The sequence below is a fragment of the Bos javanicus genome, chromosome 7, assembly GCF_032452875.1.
Source record: "Bos javanicus breed banteng chromosome 7, ARS-OSU_banteng_1.0, whole genome shotgun sequence".
NCBI lineage: Eukaryota > Metazoa > Chordata > Mammalia > Artiodactyla > Bovidae > Bos > Bos javanicus.
The window spans coordinates 49,767,949-49,786,291 of NC_083874.1; the positions used below are offsets into that span (position 1 = coordinate 49,767,949).

The following is an 18,343-nucleotide window of genomic DNA, read 5'->3' on the forward strand; positions in this document are numbered from 1 at the left end:
GAAAATGTTACTTTAGTCAGCTTCCTGATATAGAAGCCTTCCTTGGTGGCTAAAGAATGGCAGGCCCTTCCCTGGTTTGGGTTCATCTGGAAGAAAACCTGTATGAATTCAAGAAAATCTAAATTGCTTTTTAAAAACTACTTGCCCAAGATGAAGGTTAATAAATCCTCGGTGAAGTTTGGGCCACTTTGTTTAATGAATGAAAAAGAATGCTGTGCTTAATGATTGCCAAAGGTGTTTTCCCACCCCAAGTATTAATAATCCTGAAACTGGGATGAGTCTTGAAAATCAGTGATATGTGAAAACTTTGGTTCATAGTTTAATTAGCAACATTGTTTCTTTTTTTCCCTTCTCTTCCCCTTCTCCAGATGTTGTGTTAGATTCAGTAAAAGTAGCAATTTTTAGGGTTAGTATTGTAGGCAGGCTCAGTACCAGTCTGCTTAGTTTAAGTAATATGTAGATATTATTTATATAAATGTTGATATAATAAGTATATAAAAGATTTTTCTGATCTAAACATGAGCTCTAAATCCCTTTATTCTTATGATTGGTTCATTGTTGTTGTTCAGTCGTGTCTGACTCTTTGTGACCCATGGACTGCAGCATGCCAGGCTTTCCTGTCCTTCCTGATCTCCTGGACCTTGCTCAAACTTATTTCCATTGAACTCATGTTCATTGAGTCAATTATGCCATCCAGCCATTTCATCCTCTCTCGTCCCCTTCTCCACCTGCCTTCAATCTTTCCCAGTATCTGGGTCTTTTTCAGTGAGTCAGTTCTTGGCATCAGGCAGCCAAATTAATGGAGCTTCACCATCAGTTCTTCCTATGAATATTCAGGACTGATTTCCTTTACGATTGACTGGTTGGATCTCTTTGCAGTCCAAGGGACTCTCAAGTCTTCGCCAAACCACAGTCAAAAGATCAGTTCTTCAGTACTCAGCCTTCTTTATGGTCCAACTCTCATACTGTCCATGACTACTAGAAAAATGATAGAATTGACTATACGGACCTTTGTCAGCAAAGTAATGTCTCTGCTTTTTAATATTTTGTCTAGGTTAGTCATAACTTTTCTTCCAAGGAGCAAGCGTCTTTTTAGTGGCTGCAGTCACCATCTGCAGTGATTTTGGAGCCCAAGAAAAGAAAGTCTTTCACTGCATTGTTTCCTTATCTGTTTGCCATGAAGTGATGGGACCAGATGTCATGATCTTAGTTTTTTGAATGTTGAGTTGTAAGCCAGCTTTTTCACTCTGTACATTCACCTTCATCAAGAGGCTCTTTAGTTCCTTTTTCCTTTCTGCCATAATGGTGGTGTCATCTGCATATCCAAGGTTATTGATATTCCTCCCAGCAATCTTCATTCCAGTTTGTGCTTCATCCAGCCAGACATTTCTCATGATGTACTCTGTACATAAGTAAGCTGGGCTGGAAGAAGCACAAGCTGGAATCAAGATTGCCAGGAGAAATATCAATAACCTCAGATATGAAGATGACACCACCCTTATGGCAGAAAGTGAAGAGGGACTAAAAAGCTTCTTGATGCAAGTGAAAGAGGACAAAACCACTGCAGATGGTGACTGCAGCCATGAAATTAAAAGACGCTTACTCCTTGGAAGGAAAGTTATGACCAACCTAGATAGCATATTCAAAAGCAGAGACATTACTTTGCCAACAAAGGTCCGTCTAGTCAAGGCTATGGTTTTTCCAGTGGTCGTGTATGGATGTGAGAGTTGGACTGTGAAGAAAGCTAAGCGCCGAAGAATTGATGCTTTTGAACTGTGGTGTTGGAGAGTCCCTTGGACTGCAAGGAGATCCAACCAGTCCATTCTGAAGGAGATCAGCCCTGGGATTTCTTTGGAAGGACTGATGCTAAAGCTGAAGCTCCAATACTTTGGCCACCTGATGCAAAGAGTTGACTCATTGGAAAAGACTCTGATGCTGGGAGGGATTGGGGGCAGGAGGAGAAGTGGACAACAGAGGATGAGATGGCTGGATGGCATCACTGACTCGATGGACAGGGAGGCCTGGCGTGCTGCAATTCATGGGGTCGCAAAGAGTCGGACAGGGCTGAGCGACTGAACTGAACTGAAGCATGGTGACAATATACAGCCTTGATGTACTCCCTTCCCAATATGGAACTAGTCTGTTGTGTCATGTCCAGCCAGTTCTGACTTGCTTCTTGACCTGCATACAGGTTTCTCAGGAGGCAGGTAAGGTATTCCCGTCTCTTTCAGAATTTTCCATGGTTTGTTGTAATCCACACAGTCAAAGGCTTTAGCATAGTCAATAAAACAGAAGTAGATGTTTTTTCTGGAATTCTCTTGCTTTTTTTATGATCCAGCAGATGTTGGCCATTTGATCTCTGGTTTGTCTGCCTTTTCTAAATCCAGCTTATACATCTGGAGGTTCTTGGTTCACATACTGTTGAAACCTGGCTTGGAGAATTTTGAGCATTACTTTACTAGCATGTGACATGAGTGTAACTGTGCAGTAGTTTGAGCATTCTTTAGCATTGCCTTTCTTTGGGATTGGAATGAAAACTGACCTTTTCCAGTCCTGTGGCCACTGCTGAGTTTTCCAAATTTGCTGGCATATTGAGTGCAGCACTTTCACAGCATCATCTTTCAGGATTTGAAAGAGCTCAACTGGAATGCTATCACCTCCACTAGCTTTGTTTGTAGTGATGCTTCCTGAGGCCCACTTGACTTCACATTCCAAGATGTCTGGCTCTAGGTGAGTGATCACACCATTGTGCTTATTTGGGTCATTAAGATCTTTTTTGTATAGTTCTTCTGTATTCTTGCCACCTCTTTTTAATCTCGTCTGCTTATGTTAGATCCATACCATTTCTGTCCTTTATTGAGTCCATCTTCGCATGAAATGTTCCCTTGGTGTCTCTGATTTTCTTGAAGATTCCTCTAGTCTTTGCCATTCTATTGTTTTCCTCTATTTCTTTGCATTATTCCCTTAGGAAGGCTTTCTTATCTCTCCTTGCTATTCTTTGGAACTCTGCACTCGAATGGGTATACCTCTCCTTTTCTCCTTTGCCTGTTGCTTCTCTTCTTTTCTCAGCTATTTGTAAGGCCTCCTCAGACAGCAATTTTGCCTCTTTGCATTTGTTTTTCTTGGAGATGGTTTTCCCTTGTGTTCTTCAATTTAAGTCTGAACTGGCAATAAGGAGTTCATGATCTGAGCCACGGTCAGCTCCCTGTCTTGTTTTTGCTGACTGTATAGAGCTTCTCCATCTTCAGCTGCAAGGAATGTAATCAATCTGATTTCAGTAATGACAGACTGGTGATGTCCATGTGTAGAGTCATCTGTTGTGTTGCAGGAAGAGGATGTTTGCTATGACCAGTCTGTTCATTTATTACCCCTAAAATTGGTTTATGTGAAAAGTTCAATACATTTTATGTTTTAATAGTGCAGTGGTATAAACTCAAAGTCTCCTAATGTTTGAATTTGTTGTTGTTTTTCAGTCATTAAGTCATGTGTGAATCTTTTTGACCCCATGGACTGCAGCACCCTAGGCTTCCCCGTCCTTCACTGTCTCCTGAAGTTTGCTGAAACTCATGTCCATTTGGTCAGTGATACTGTCCAACCATCTCATCCTCTGCTGTCCCCTTCTTCTCCTTTTGCCTTCAGCCTTTCCCAGCATCAGGGTCTTTTCCAGTGAGTCATGTCTTCGCACCAGGTGGTTAAAGTATTGGAACTTCAGCTTCAGCATTATTCTTTCCAATGAATGTTCAAGGTTGATTTCCTTTAGGATTGACATATTTGATCTCTTTACAGTCAAAGGGACTCTCATTAGTCTTTTCTAGCACCACAGTTCAAAAGCATCAATTATTTGGTGCTAAGCCTTCTAGTCCAACTCTTACATCCATATGTGACTACTGGAAAAACCATAGTTTTGACTTATACAGACCTTTGTTGGCAAAGTGATGTCTCTGCATTTTAATATGCTGTCTAGGTTTGTCATAGCTTTCCTTCCAAGGAGCAAGATGCTGAATTATGGTCTTGTTAGCTGTCTTGTGGTAATTCATTCTCCCCTCCCCGCCTTTTTTTTACTGCTGTATTTTGGCTCCTTGGAAAGATATTTAATTGATGATATAAAAAAAATTATTTTTTAAGACTTTTAGAGCAATTTGAGAGGAAGCCAAATTAAGAAGAAGGTACAAAGTTTTTCTATCTATTTTCTGCCCCTACACATGCACAGCCTCCTTGTTATCTACATCCCCCATCACACTAGCACATTCATTATAATTGATGACCCTACAGTGACACGGCTCACTCTTGGTAGTGTACCAGTGTAGCCATCATTACAGCGTCATACAGAGTGTTTTCATTGCCCTCAAAACCCTCTGTCCTCTACCTGTTCACTCTTCCCTGCTCCAGAACCTGGCAACTCCTGAGGTCCCTTCATGTCTTTTCATACCTTGATAGCACATTTTTTTTTTAAGTGCAGAATAATATTTCACGGTCTGGATGTACCACAGTATTTCAGGTTGCCTACTGAAGAACACCTCGATTGCATCGTAGTTTTGGCAGTTATGAGTAGTTATGCTGTAGACATCTGTGTGCGGGGCTTTGTATGGAATGCAATTGCTGTATCACATGGTAAGAGTATGTTTAGTTTTGTAGCTGCAAGCCATGCCTGCCATCTCCAGGGAACTACAAAATGGAGGGCCCTGTTCCTGGAGCCTGCTAGGTATCTGGAAGCCCACAGGCAGGGCATTGTGGTGGCTCTGTTCTTTGCTGGATCTGCTAAGTACTTGCACTTGCCTCTGGCTCCCCTTGAGATAAGAGGAAACAGCGTCATGTCCACTTGCTTGTTTGAGGTATCTGAGGAGGTAAAGCTATTGTAATCACTCTTCTAGACATTGTGTTATGTAACATGACTGTGTCAGCAGAGGCTGAGAGGGAAGGGTAATGACTTTTAGAAGGGAATTAAATCAGGAACCAGTCCTAGATAATGACAGGTCAAAAACATAAGGTAACCAGAATGGCAAAGAAATGGTCGGCTGTGTTTCTCGGGTTTTATTATTTATAATTTTATTTATGTATGGCTCTGCTGGGTCCTCATTGCTGCACCTGCTTTTCTTTAGTTGCGGAAAGCGGGGGCTCCTGTTGCGGTGTGTGGGCTCTCGGGCTTCAGTAGCTGAGGCGTGTGGGCTCAGTAGTTGTGGCACCTGGGCCTAGTTGCTCCGTGGCATGTGGGGTCCTCCAGATCAGGGACTGATTCCATGCCTTCTGCATTGGCAGGCAGATTCTTTACCACTGAGCCACCAGGGGAGTCCCCATATGTGTTTTTTAAACAGATTACATTACAGTCCTGACTCTTCCAGAAAAACCAGAGCCATTAGTCTTTCACCTGTTGAGACATGAACTGTCTTGGTTTAAGAAAGGGAGCATGTCTTTAACAGACAATGCTTCTCAGATTTCTTGTGTGTCTTAAGGAAAGCTGCTTTCTGAGCAGGAAGAAAATAGCCAGACAATGACCTGGAGACTGTGTCGCTCACCCACCGGCCCCATGCGGTGTGGGCAGCCCTGTCATGAGGGCTGTCTGCTGGTGGACTGCACAGTTCCTGGTGGTGAGAACATTCCCTTTCCCATTCTGCATCAGCCCCTGCAGATCCTCATCCATTTCAATGGCTGCACAGTGCCCATAATTTATTACTCTATTCTGGGACATTTTGGTTGCTCCCACTTCGCTATTATAGATGCGGTTAACGTGAACTCCTCATTCTGGGGTTCCCGATACCCAGGGTGAAGCTTTGTCTTTGAGGAGAAACAGTTCTGGTAGATCTTCCAAATCCAACTCCAACGAGGCTTTTGCCTGCCTTCCAGGCCCTTCTCATGTTCCAGAGTTGTCCTGATGTCTTGGTCGTTTGTCTGAATACCATTGGCATCTCCTGGAGCAAGGGGCAAGGGACTGGGAATAGTGAACCTTGTCTTCTAATTAGACTTCGGGATATAAAATCAGTGAAATTGTTTAAGGGAAAGAGAAATTATCAAGGATTCTGAAAGATGGGCATCTCTGCCTGTCTCTTCTAAACCTGGAATAAAGATGGTTATTCTTGGAGGTGATTACAGGTCCAGTTTCTAGGGGAGAGTTGATCCCATGGGTAATCTGGTCTCGAGTGAAATGATGTGTGTAAAGCTTCTGGCACAGTAGCAGGCACACAGTGAGCACTGGATGAGTGACAGGTGCCAACTTAAAATTGTCCCCTTCTGGTGGGAGGCCTCCTCCCTCATTCGGCTGTTTTTGTTTGTTCCTCAGAGAATCACATTTTGGAAGACGTGAACAAATGTGTCATTGCTCTCCAAGAGAAAGATGTGGATGGGCTGGACCGCACAGCTGGTGCAATTCGAGGCCGGGCTGCCCGGGTCATTCATGTCGTAACCTCAGAGATGGACAACTATGAACCAGGGGTCTACACAGAGAAGGTGCTGGAAGCAACCAAGCTGCTCTCCAACACAGGTGCGGGATTCCCTCCCTTACGTGTGCTCCTCACACACAGATGGCCCTGTGGTTAGGAAGTAGGACATTGGGACTCAGTTTGATTTTCGGACAAGAGTTCTGGAAGGTACATGAGATTGATGAGTCATTGGTCAGCCACAGTAAGACCACACAAACACGTTTCCCTTATTTGTGTCCCACAGGTAGTAATGGGAGTCACTCTAAACTCAGTATTTTAAGATGAACTTCTGAGTTATATCTCTAGTTAATGAACACACTAAATTAAGGAGGGTCCCATTCTAGCAAGGCCTCTGCTGCTGCTAAGTCGCTTCAGTTGTGTCCAACTCTGTGCAACCCCATAGACAGCAGCCCACCAGGCTCCCCCGTCCCTGGGATTCTCCAGGCAAGAACACTGGAGTGGGTTGCCATTTCCTTTTCCAGTGCACGAAAGTGAAAAGTGAAAGTGAAGTCGCTCAGTTGTGTCTAACTCTTAGTGACTCCATGGACTCCTGCCCACCAGGCTCCTCAGTCCAAATCCCAATTCAAATTCTCAGCCATCTAAATCCTGTGTTGCAGAATCTAGCCAGAGACAAAGAAGAGGATTCAGTTCTTTGTAAAATATGGCATTTAATTTATTTGAACCATAAATACCTCTCACATAGGTAGAAGCAGAGGCTCTTCATCATCCACTCTGCCTCTCTGCATCTGACTGAGGGATTTAGGAGGGCTGGTGGTGATGTTATCATCTCTCTTCTCTGCAGTCATGCCGCGTTTTACTGAGCAAGTGGAAGCGGCTGTGGAAGCCCTCAGCTCAGACCCTGCCCAGCCCATGGATGAAAACGAGTTTATCGATGCCTCCCGCCTGGTGTATGATGGCATCCGGGACATCAGGAAAGCAGTGTTGATGATAAGGGTGAGTAACTGCATTTTAGATGTTTTAACAGCTTCCTTCTTATCATTTGCTAAACTTGAGCAATGCATCATTCTGGAACTCAACAGATGTGTTGGCAGTATATTAAAACCATGAATCTAAGGGCTGTTAGGAGGAGATATGTTTAATTACGTTGTCTAAAATGACTTTTACTTGCCAGTTAGAGCCCAAACTTGGGCTGAGAAAAGGGGACCTAGTATGAGTTGAGGCTTCCTCTTGAGTTAAAGGGCAGTGACAGAAAATAAAGGCTCCTCAGTGAATTTCAGAGAAGGGAGTATTTCCCTTATTCAGGTTGAAGCTGTTCTTTACATGTAGCACTCCTCACCTCAGAGGGGTGGCAGGCAGGCAGGGCACTAGAGCCCCGGGGTGTTGAGGGGGAAGATGAGGGGCTGTGCAGCCCTCGGTGATGCTCCTGATCTCAGGGCCAAGTGTCCAAGAGCCCTCTCACCATGGCTGAAGGGAAATGCCACCCACTCTGGGCCCCATTTGACCCGTCTTCTCTGAGCCAGCAGCAGTTCTCACCATCTGAGACAGTGTCTGGGGTCCCCTGGACATGAACAATGGGGTTTTGAGAAACCAACACCTCCTCTGTGATCATCCTGTGTCTTAGGCTGGGACTCACATAGCAGCTGATCCCTCACATGCTGTTCTGAACATGAATGTGTTGCTCTGGAAGCTGAGAGCAGGACCTGTGCCAAGCTTTCCTGGGGTCACCTGGATGCCCCCAGGCTCGGGCCAGCCCTGCTGTAGCCACAGAGCCAGCATTTGGAACATAGGCCTGCTGAGTAGACGGTTGCTGGGCTCTGTTGACAGTCTAGTCATGTCAGGGAGTTTCCATTACACCTTCATGGTTTGCTGGTCAGACCTTCCAAGGTGGACAGGGTTGTGTCCCCCTTTTTACCAGAGGCCATTCCTGAGTAGTTGCATCAGGCTGGATGCATTCTGTATGCAACGTAAAAACACTTGGGCCTTACTGCACTCCTCTCGGGTAAGGAGCAACGAGAATGGCTCAAGGGTTGTATGGCTGGCTGCTGGCTGTTCCTGCAGGCCCGGGTCACCTGCACATACTGGGGGTTGGGAGGGGATCTGGGGGAGCCTGTTGCTTTCTTCACCCCTGCTGCTCTGCTGGAGAGCAGCCCATGCTCAGGGAGGCCTGGCCTCCAGAGGTGTGAAGGGATCCCTGGGTCAAGCGCACCAGTGTGGCAAAATGCAGCCCTGTTTTTCCAAAGTTCTTTGCGTGCAGACAGAGAATAGAAGAAACATTAATAATCATGAGTTGTTGAGTGTCTGAGGTGAATGCCTTTGGGGTTTTAAATGAGCTGGCACTGCACACACCCCAGGATACCTGCACATCTAGGGCCTGTTCTGTGGAAGCAGGATTCCTCCTCACATCTGAGACTCTCAGCAAGTTCCCTCATCTCTCTTAAGATGCAGATGATGGTGTTGATAGCTTTGATGGGATGAATTGGAGATAACGTGCTCAGGTCAGGACCTGGCATGTAGTAGCTGTTTCCTGTGTGCTCACTGCTGTGTTGGATCGTAAGTATGAGAGGCCCTGGCAGGTGTGGTGAGATGGAACCTGGGTGTGGTCACCTGGGAGGGCTCAGAGAGCAAGGACAAGTAGGTCTGCAGCAGCCTTGGTTTAGCTCCTTTTTGTCTTGATTTAATTCAGGAACCATCCTTCCAACCCCAGGGACTCTTGGTTTCTTGATGTCTTGTCCTCCCCCATACTCAGCCTCTTTTGCCTACTCTTGCCTGGTCTTTGTCATAACCAGCATCTCCATCATCCCTTTGGTCAGCTGCTCCCTTTGGTTCTGTGACTCCCAACAGTGCTTTGAGTCCGTTGAGATCTTCAGCCGGTTCGTCCTCCCCACTTGCAACCCTCACTCAGCCTCTCGGGTCCTTGCCTCACTCCTATTCCAGCTTCTGTTTCATCAGTACAATCTCTCTTGCACCCTTTTACTCCCCTTATTTGCCTTTCAAAATACAACCCTAGTGAAATTCTGTCTCCTGCTGAATGTGGTGCATAAAAGTACAGTCATCTGACTGGGGTCACTGGACCCAGGATGTCAGGGGACTGTTGGTGCTACACAGCCGTAGAGTCTGGGAACACTTCATACCTTCTCCCCTTTCCCCACCTGTGCCCCATCCTACCTGTCTGGCCCTGAAAGTAAAGTCACTCAGTCATGTCCAACTCTGCGACCCTATGGGCTGTAGCCCGCCAGGCTCCTCCTCCATCCATGGGATTTTCCAGGCAAGAATACTGGAGTGGATTGCCTTTTTCTTCTCCAGTGGATCTGCCCAACCCAGGGATCGAACCTGGGTCTCCCACATTTCAGGCAGACGCTTCACTCTCTGAACCACCAGGGATCCATCGTTTCCGAGGATCCTGAGGTGGTTTGAACATCTGCTCCTGGCTGAGCCTGTTCTCTGCACTGGGTCTTGTTCCCTATTCCTCCAGCACTTTTCCCCCAGCAGACAAACGTGCCTTAATGTCTCCCACTGTAAGAAAATCCACTGGCCCCCTCCTCCTCAGTCTTGCTGGTTTCTCCTCATCCTTCATCTTCACAGCCCGTGACCACGGGTACACCCTGTAGCATAGTTTCTCACCTGTCTCTTTTCTGACTGTACTCATTTGCTTGGAGCATAAAGATGAGAAAACCAGCGAGAGGCTGACTCCCATGGTCCACTCCTCCAGCCACCCTGCTTGCTGCCCCTTGCTTGTCATCCCCAAAGTGAGCTCCGCATCTCTCCACCCTGCTCTCTCATCAGTTGATGGCACGTCTGTCTTCCACTTGCTTAGGCCCAAATTTTAGATTCACCTTTGATTCCACTTTTTGCCTCATACACTGAATCTGATTTATCAGCAGATCCTGTTGGGTCTACCTTCACAATAAGTAGGGATTCTGAACATGGTTACTGCCCTGGTCTAAGCCACCAGCACCTCTCACCTGGATTCATGCAGCTGCTTCTCAGTCTCGCTCTTCACATCCTTGGGTGCCTGCAGTCTTGTATCTGTGAGAGCAGGGATGTTTGTCTCTGTCATTCTGTACCTTAAGAGCCCAGAACTGCTTGCTTGGCACACAGAGATTCAACAAGTGAATGAACAGATAGAAGATAATTTGGTTTCCCTGGTAAGAACAGTTCTTCGGGCTGTGATGGGCTATGGAGGAAGGTGGGGAAGTAGAGATCCTGTTAAGAGGCACCCCTCACTACAAGGCTCAAGTGTCTGTCACTCCAGAATCACAATGGCCAACAGCAGCTGGACCCCAGGTGTTGCACTGACGTGTAACTCACTGGTGCCTCAGGTGACCCCCACTGTCCTCACCTCCACACAGAGGGACCGGCCCAGCCTTCACGTGTGTACAAACCCAACATACTCTGGGCAGTCCGGATGCTTCCTCACAGGAAGCCCTCAGGCTGGGGTTGGATTAGGTCCTGGTGCAGATGAGGGACTCGCCTCACTGCCCTCTTGTCATAGGCCGACCGGCTGGGCCAAGAGCCAACCTCAGCTGTTCTGCCTGCTGCCCTGTTGCTGATAATTTCCCGAAGATTACATTATGTTTTAAGTCAGCAGCTAATCACGAGAGGCTGGAGGGTGTACAAAATAAGAATTTTTATTTCATAATTAAAGCAAAAAAGTGATCAGTTCTTTTGGTATTTACTCAGACTTTATCTGCCATATTCTCTTTTCCTTTAATAAAAGTACATAAAAACACACTGCCTGTTTTTACTCCTCAGATCAACCTTTGCTAACCTAAGAGGAATCCCAGTATTAATTCAGTTAATTTTCTTTTTTCCATTAAAAAATGGCAAAGTTATAAGAATCTGTTTAATGTATGAAACTGCTATTTTTACTACAGTACGTTTTCCACCCAGAACAACTCTCACATTTGTCTTAAGATGCAGGTGTTGGAGAAGTACATGAAGTGAAAACCTTTTGTCAAGCAGAGTCTTGACTCTTTGGTAGAAACTGAAACCCTCCAGGTCCTTTGGGAATGCTGGTGTGGTGCCTTTGCTCGCTGTTTGTTGAACGGACTGCTTGGCACATGCATCGGTGAAGCAGGGTTCAAATATTGAGCAACTTTAACTTTATTCCTCGTGGCTGTTTAGAGTACTGCAGAAAATTCTGGATGTCTTTACATCAGACCCTGGGGCTGTGGGCCCAGGGGCTTGGGGCTGCTGGCGGCCCAGGGTTGTGTTTGACTTGTCATTTCTGTCTTGGTGGCAGACCCCTGAGGAGCTGGATGACTCTGACTTTGAGACGGAAGACTTCGATGTCAGAAGCAGGACAAGTGTCCAGACAGAAGATGACCAGCTAATAGCTGGCCAGAGTGCCCGGGTAAGGATCAGGTTTAACTTGTCCTGCAGACCTTCCTGTCTCTCCCTGTTCTTAGCCTATTCTTTTCCAGAAGAACTCTCATTATTGAAAACACCATTTTTCCTCTCATTTTCTCTGGCAGTGGAACCTTATCCTAAAGTTGTGGCACCTGCTAGTCCATTGTAGGTTCATCCAGAATGTCTCCTCAGCTAGAGCAGGGCAAGAACATGGCCCCCTCAGCTGTACCCTGAGGCTTTGGTTTATGAAGAGCCCCGAGTCAGGAAAGCGCTATGCTCCAATCAATGCAATGTTTGTTAATAGGACAGTGAAACTCAAAAAAGATTGCTGTCTTTGCCTATCTCAATGATACCACGGGCATGAACTATTTAATTATTCATGGGGAAAAAAATAACAGTGGTACATTCAAGAAAATCAGAGCCATTGCATTCATTTGAGTCGTTAAATCTTCAATCAATTGCATTTATGTTTTTGGGAGGATGCCAAGAAATATTACTAAGGAGTCTTTTTTCACCCCTTAGAAGTCATTTTGAACAGCGGGTTCATCTCTGCTTTAAGCCCCACTGGGTCCTAGCCCTTGGGGAGCTGAGTCGAGAGGAGCCCTAGGCCTGAGTCTGGGGCTTGAGGTAGGCGGCGGGCCTCCAGGTGCCGCAGGCTTAGGTGTGAGTGCCTGAGAAGTGTGCTCTGCAGCAGGTTCTCTTCTGCCTCCTTTAAAACTTACTTACATTTTAAGACTACTTCTGGGTCATCTTGCAAAGTTGGAAATGTATATACTGACACCAGGGAAAGGCCTGCATGCATTAGCCCCTCCCTCATCCCCATGGCAGGAGGCGAGGTTGACATTTTTTTTTTTAAGGTTAATGGAAGTTTATTTTTCTTCAAAGTAATTTTATTGTAGTTGATTTACAATGTTATGTTAACTTCAGGTGTACAGTAAAGTGATTCAGTTATACACATATTCATTCTTTTTTAGATGCTTTCATAGGTTATCACAGAATATTGAGTAGAATTCGTTGTGCTATACAGTATGTTCTTGGTTATATGTATAAAATACTGTATGTTCATGCCAAGCTCCTGATTTACCCACACCCCATCATGTTTCCCCTTTGGTAATCAACCCTAAGTTTGTTCTCAAAGTCTGTAAGTCTGTTTCTGTTTTGTGAATAAGTTCATTTGTATCTTTTTAAAAAATCCGATTCCACCTATGTCTAACATAATGTGATATTTGTCTTTCTGACTTCAGAAGATGAAACTTTTAAAGAATTAAGCAGGTTTTGTCCCTGTGCAGGTGTGATCAGGAAGCTTGTACATTAGCCTACAACTCCTCATACCGTTATTCTTGAAAGTGGGTCGGGAAGCTATAAACTTCACAAAATGAGAATAAATGGTTCTTCAGGCAAAATGAAACCTATTAAAGCATCATCCTACCTATGTCATAGATTGCTTGGTGGAAATATTCTTGGTTAATGCACTGTGAGAACTTCATATTCTCTTTATGTAAGAGCTTTCTGTGCTTCTGATTTCAGGCGATCATGGCTCAGCTTCCCCAGGAGCAGAAAGCAAAGATTGCGGAACAGGTGGCCAGTTTTCAGGAAGAAAAGAGCAAGCTGGACGCTGAGGTGTCCAAGTGGGACGACAGTGGCAATGACATCATCGTGCTGGCCAAGCAGATGTGCATGATCATGATGGAGATGACGGACTTCACCCGGTGAGCAGCCCCTCCCTGCAGGCCACCTCACGCAGGCAGGATGTGCTGCTCCGTACATCCTTTGCTGTTCATCTCCACCTACAAGGGCTTTAGTTAACAATCATCCTTGTTCCGTGTTTTCAGAGGTAAAGGACCACTCAAAAACACATCAGATGTGATCAGTGCCGCCAAGAAAATTGCTGAGGCAGGCTCCAGGATGGATAAGCTTGGCCGCACCATTGCAGACCATGTAAGTAACAGACTTGCCCCACAGGCCTTAAAGTTCATGCTGGACTCGGGCAGCCCAGGGGTGGTAACAGTGTTTTTCATGAGCCACAGCACTTTCCTAATCTCAAACAGTGTTCTTAACTCACCAACCTGCTTGATTAACATCAGCATAGAGTTTTAAGGATTTCTGAATTCCTGTTTCTTTGACAAGTTTTATAAGACAGGCCCAGTTTGCATTACAGCACATCTGTGCATTACATCACATACACACATAGGTGTGTATGTCCTAAAATCTTGCCTTGATTGACAGCTAAAACCAGCCTTTACTGTTAGCTCTTCAGATCTCTTTAGAATGTCAGCTCTGGGTAGGAGCTAATTCTGCAAGCCCCAATAATATACTGAAACTAAGTGCGTTAAGAGCCTCTTATGGGTGTATTTCACGTAAGAGTCAGGAGCTCTTTGGTCTGGTGCTTTGGAAGCATGATGTGCCGAAGTGGGGACAGACGTCTGTGTTCCCAGCCACCCAGCCTTCATCCCTTTTCTCTACTGATGTGTTGAAAAAGATGTGTAAACCTCCAGGAAAGTTTACAAGCTATTTTCAGCTATAGTTACAAAGCCTTCCCACTGCTTTCCCTCAAGTGTCCACATGCTCAGCCTGCACCAGGGCTGCAGGACAGTGACAGTGCTCAAGCCAATGACTGGGAAGCCCTCCTTAACGCCCCTCTGTAAGGGCTTATATCTGGTACTCAGCCCCAGTACATCTACTGGCCACATGAATGTGAGCACCATCTGGTCTCTTCCTCTCAGCAGCCACCACTCAGTCCATCGTGCACAGCCTGTGCCTGCAAGACTATGGCCTTCCTCACTGACTCCCTGCTCCGCCCTCCACACAGCTCCCAACACAGTCGTCTTACACAACCATCTTAAAATGCAAATGAGGCATGGCTCTGCCATGCTTCAGGAGCTGCTGAGAATAAAAAACCCCAGCCTCACAGAAGGGAGGTGTTGGCGTCAACACTTAAGAGGTGCTCTGCTTGCTTTGGTTGACGCACTTGTTCTCCATCTTTGCCTAAAATGACTCTCCTTTCATCAGGTGTTTAGAGTGTGCACCACTGAGCAGATCTGGGCCCTCTGAGCAGACAGCCCTTCACTCTAGCTCATGACACCGTCACTTTTCTCCAGAGGCAGGGACCCCAGCAGAGTTGCTGAGGGTAGTGACAGCCCGGGTACTTGGATAATCCTCTCTCATCCTTGCTGCAGCACTGACTGAGCCTGTCAGAATAGCCCTAGGAATGGGTGTGTTTGGGCTCAAGAGTGCTTGGTGCTAAGTCCGCTCTCTCGTCAGTGCCCAGACTCAGCCTGCAAGCAGGACCTGCTGGCCTACCTTCAGCGCATCGCCCTTTACTGCCACCAGCTCAACATCTGCAGCAAAGTCAAGGCCGAGGTGCAGAACCTTGGTGGGGAGCTGGTCGTCTCTGGGGTAAGTTTCCTCTGTCAGTGGGAGGAAGTGCTGGGAGAGGACCCATAGTTTCCTCTCGGAGGCTGAGGGCTGCACGTCGGCTCCTCTGTGCATATTGCAGCTCTGCTGAACACGGTTGGTGACAGTTAGGAGCCCTTACTGTGCTGGCCTCTTCCCTTTTGCTTCTGTGGGAAAGAGTATTTTTATCCTCCTTTTTTTTCTTCTTCTAGAGAGAAAGTGAGCCTGTTCAGAAATTGCAGAGACATACAGCCTTTCTCAAACCCCCTCCACCCTCAAAGAGCCCCAGTACACTCCCTCCCCTTGTCTGTTTCGCAGGTCACATCACACAGTTCTGGACCTGTCACCCTAGGGGAACAAGGACACCTCACTCCATGGAAGCCCCGTGGCTTCTGCTAAACCCCACACAATTTCCTTTCAAAGAACTTTGAATGTTGGACATACTTAGACCATTTGTTTACCTGCTCCAACATCAAATGCCCCTGTCTCTGGGGACAATTACCCATCTTCTCTAAATGTGAGGGGAGTCCCCTGGGTCATTACTCAAAGCATGGGGCGCTCTGTCCAGGAGGCTGACCTAAGCCCCCCACCCCATGCCTGTGGCTGTTGACAGTGCTTGTTCTGCAGATCATCCCCCGCCTTGTTTGAAAACTGTTGAGGGCTAGGGCAGGTAAGGTAATGGTACCTTAGGTTTTTATTACTCTTCCCTTCAGAAGATCTGAAATACAGGCATTTTCAGGGTGTTTGGATGAGAGCACCTAGCCGTTGGGAGAGCTGATTAGGAACGAGGGCTGCTTCTGGGCCCCAGGAGAGTGGGGACTCCCTGTCGGGGACCGACAGGCCAGCTGGACCTTCCACCCCAGACCCTGGCCCGTGCTCCTCACCTCCTGTCTGTGCCTCTCAGGTGGACAGCGCCATGTCCCTGATCCAAGCCGCAAAGAACTTGATGAATGCGGTGGTGCAGACAGTGAAGGCATCGTACGTGGCCTCCACCAAATACCAGAAGTCCCAGGGGATGGCGTCCCTCAACCTCCCTGCTGTGTCGTGGAAGATGAAGGCGCCTGAGAAAAAGCCCTTGGTGAAGAGAGAGAAACAGGATGAGACGCAGACCAAGATTAAAAGAGCATCTCAGAAGAAGCACGTGAACCCCGTGCAGGCCCTCAGTGAGTTCAAAGCTATGGACAGCATCTAAGGCTGCCCGGGCCCTCCTAAAGATCCCTCATCATTCTTCACTCACATATATTTGCTAAATAGAACACTGATGTTAGATCCCATAGGGAAATAGATTCTTGAGACCTGGCCAACCTGGTGAATTTTGTAAGGACGTACTTGTGTTTAAGTCATAGAATTCAGGGGCATATATCTAGCTATATTTTTTATACTCCTAAATAATTAAAAGTAAAAATTCCATAACCAAAGAGACTCCCACATGAATGTGTTAGTAACACTGTTGACCAAGTTGAGATGCCTGTCCTCCCAGTGGTGGTAGCAGTAGGTTTGGGAGAGGGGATCTACCAGCATCTTGGTTCAGGGAGGGGCTTCCCCCAGTTCTGGCCACTTGGCTGGTAGTAAATGACCAAAGACGACCCGGAGGAAGCATCCCGGGCGTCTTAGGAGGCCTTGGAGAAAGGAACATTCCTAGACAGGTCTTTAGAGGGACAGACCACACAAAACTAATTAAAACAATGTATCACAAAGAAAATGGATTACTCTCTTTATAACATGAAAGGAGGATTTTAATGCATGGTTACAATTACTAATGTACTCAGCTGTGGGACATTAATAAAGTTGCTTTTTTTCAGGCTAGAATGTTGTGATGCCATAATCAGAACATGCTCTTTTAACTTCCTTCAGTTTCCAAATGTAAATTCATCATTGGGTTCACTTCTAATAATTGCAGCGCTTCCTGCTTTGGGCTTAGGAGAAGCCTGACAAAATAGTGTTTGCTTAGGCAATGATTTAGACTTACCTTATTTGTGATTACTATAGCGATTACTATAACTACAAGGTATAATTTTACTTTATTTAAATTTTATGAATTTGAATGTTTTTACACTAACTTTTCCCAATAAAGTCCACTATGAAACCAAGTCTAAGGGGCCAGAGTTCTTTTCTTTGCCTTCCCATAGAGTGGAGTTTCTACATCAGACATGTCCTGGATTTGCCCCCAGCATCTGCCATGCTCCGGCCTCCCGTTGGCCCTCTTTCCTGGATGGTACTGCCCAGGGAGGGAGCAGACTGTGCAAAGGGCTCAGGGCTGTGCCTCCCTGGAGCTTCCAGGCTGGGCCGGCTGGGAGGGCCACGCCCACCATGGGAATTCACATGTCTGTACTTCAGGGTGCAGGGCAGAACCTCAGAGGCATCCTTGACATCTCCCTGGAGGTCACCCTCCCCTTCTGAATCATCCCCACTGGTTTGTAACTGTACCAAGATGATGGCTGCCTTACAAACCTCCTGAACCTGCTGTCCTTTCCCAGCCTACATCCCCATTCCTTAGAGAGTGTCGTCCTTGTCTCCCCTTCCTCACTTCCTGCCGCTCCAGTCAGCTCTGCATGCCCATCTTCCTCTCCGCACCGTCAGTGGCCAAGGTGCACAGGCCCTCCCCGCTCACAGCTCCTCCTCAGCCTCCGAAGCATCTCACTCCGGTTTCCTGTTCCTCACAGGGTGCTCCTCCTCCTCCTCCTAGCTGGTCGAAGTTGCGCTATCTGTCCCAGGGCTCAGTCCTCAACCTCTTCTCTTTGGTTCTGCTTACTCCTGATCTTAGCCAGATTTCTGGCTTTAAATACCATCCAAATGCCAACTTTTCCTAGAACTAGACTTCTATAACTGGCGGTCTCCTAAACTCTCCACTTGGATGTCTTTATACATATTTTACAGAGGCTTCCCTTTGAAATGTATGCTGGGGCCAGCTACTTCTCACCAGTTCTGTTTGCCGTCACCTGGTCCAAGACCTCATCACTGCATTAGCTTCTCTTAGCATGTAACAAACTGCCCTCAAACTCAGCAGCCAAGACAACAAGCATCACTCACAGCTTCTGAAGATAAGGGATCCAGGAGCAGCCGAGTGGAAGGTTCTGACGCTTGGGTCTCTTGTAAGGCTGTCTGGATGCTTGTGAGCAGAGGACCCACTTCCAGGCTGCTTCACAGGGCGGGGGTGGGAGGCTGCGGTCCGTGCCAGGTGGGCCTGCCTTCCCACAGAGCGGCTCACGCCCCCACCAGAGTGAGCG

The 18,343-nt window shown here is 46.7% G+C and overlaps 1 protein-coding gene and 1 long non-coding RNA gene across 6 annotated transcripts in view; one reads left to right on the plus strand and one right to left on the minus strand.

Annotated features, from left to right (window-relative positions):
* The window catches only part of CTNNA1 (catenin alpha 1), a 343,160-nt gene extending 325,954 nt beyond the window's left edge, over positions 1-17,206 (plus strand). For all 5 annotated transcript variants that reach the window (XM_061424652.1, XM_061424653.1, XM_061424649.1 and 2 more), the window contains 7 exons: positions 6,275-6,475; positions 7,216-7,367; positions 11,617-11,727; positions 13,251-13,432; positions 13,556-13,661; positions 14,985-15,119; positions 16,021-17,206. In XM_061424652.1, coding sequence (XP_061280636.1) covers positions 6,275-6,475; positions 7,216-7,367; positions 11,617-11,727; positions 13,251-13,432; positions 13,556-13,661; positions 14,985-15,119; positions 16,021-16,308 — 1,175 coding nt within the window. In that variant the 3' untranslated portion in view covers positions 16,309-17,206. The remainder of the gene's footprint in view (positions 1-6,274; positions 6,476-7,215; positions 7,368-11,616; positions 11,728-13,250; positions 13,433-13,555; positions 13,662-14,984; positions 15,120-16,020) is intronic.
* On the minus strand, positions 9,036-16,087 carry LOC133251926 (uncharacterized). The gene is made up of 2 exons (XR_009737782.1): positions 16,001-16,087; positions 9,036-15,324 (listed from the first exon to the last, which is right to left on the minus strand). It is a non-coding gene; the product is annotated as an uncharacterized LOC133251926 (long non-coding RNA).
* Positions 17,207-18,343: the final 1,137 nt, after the last annotated feature.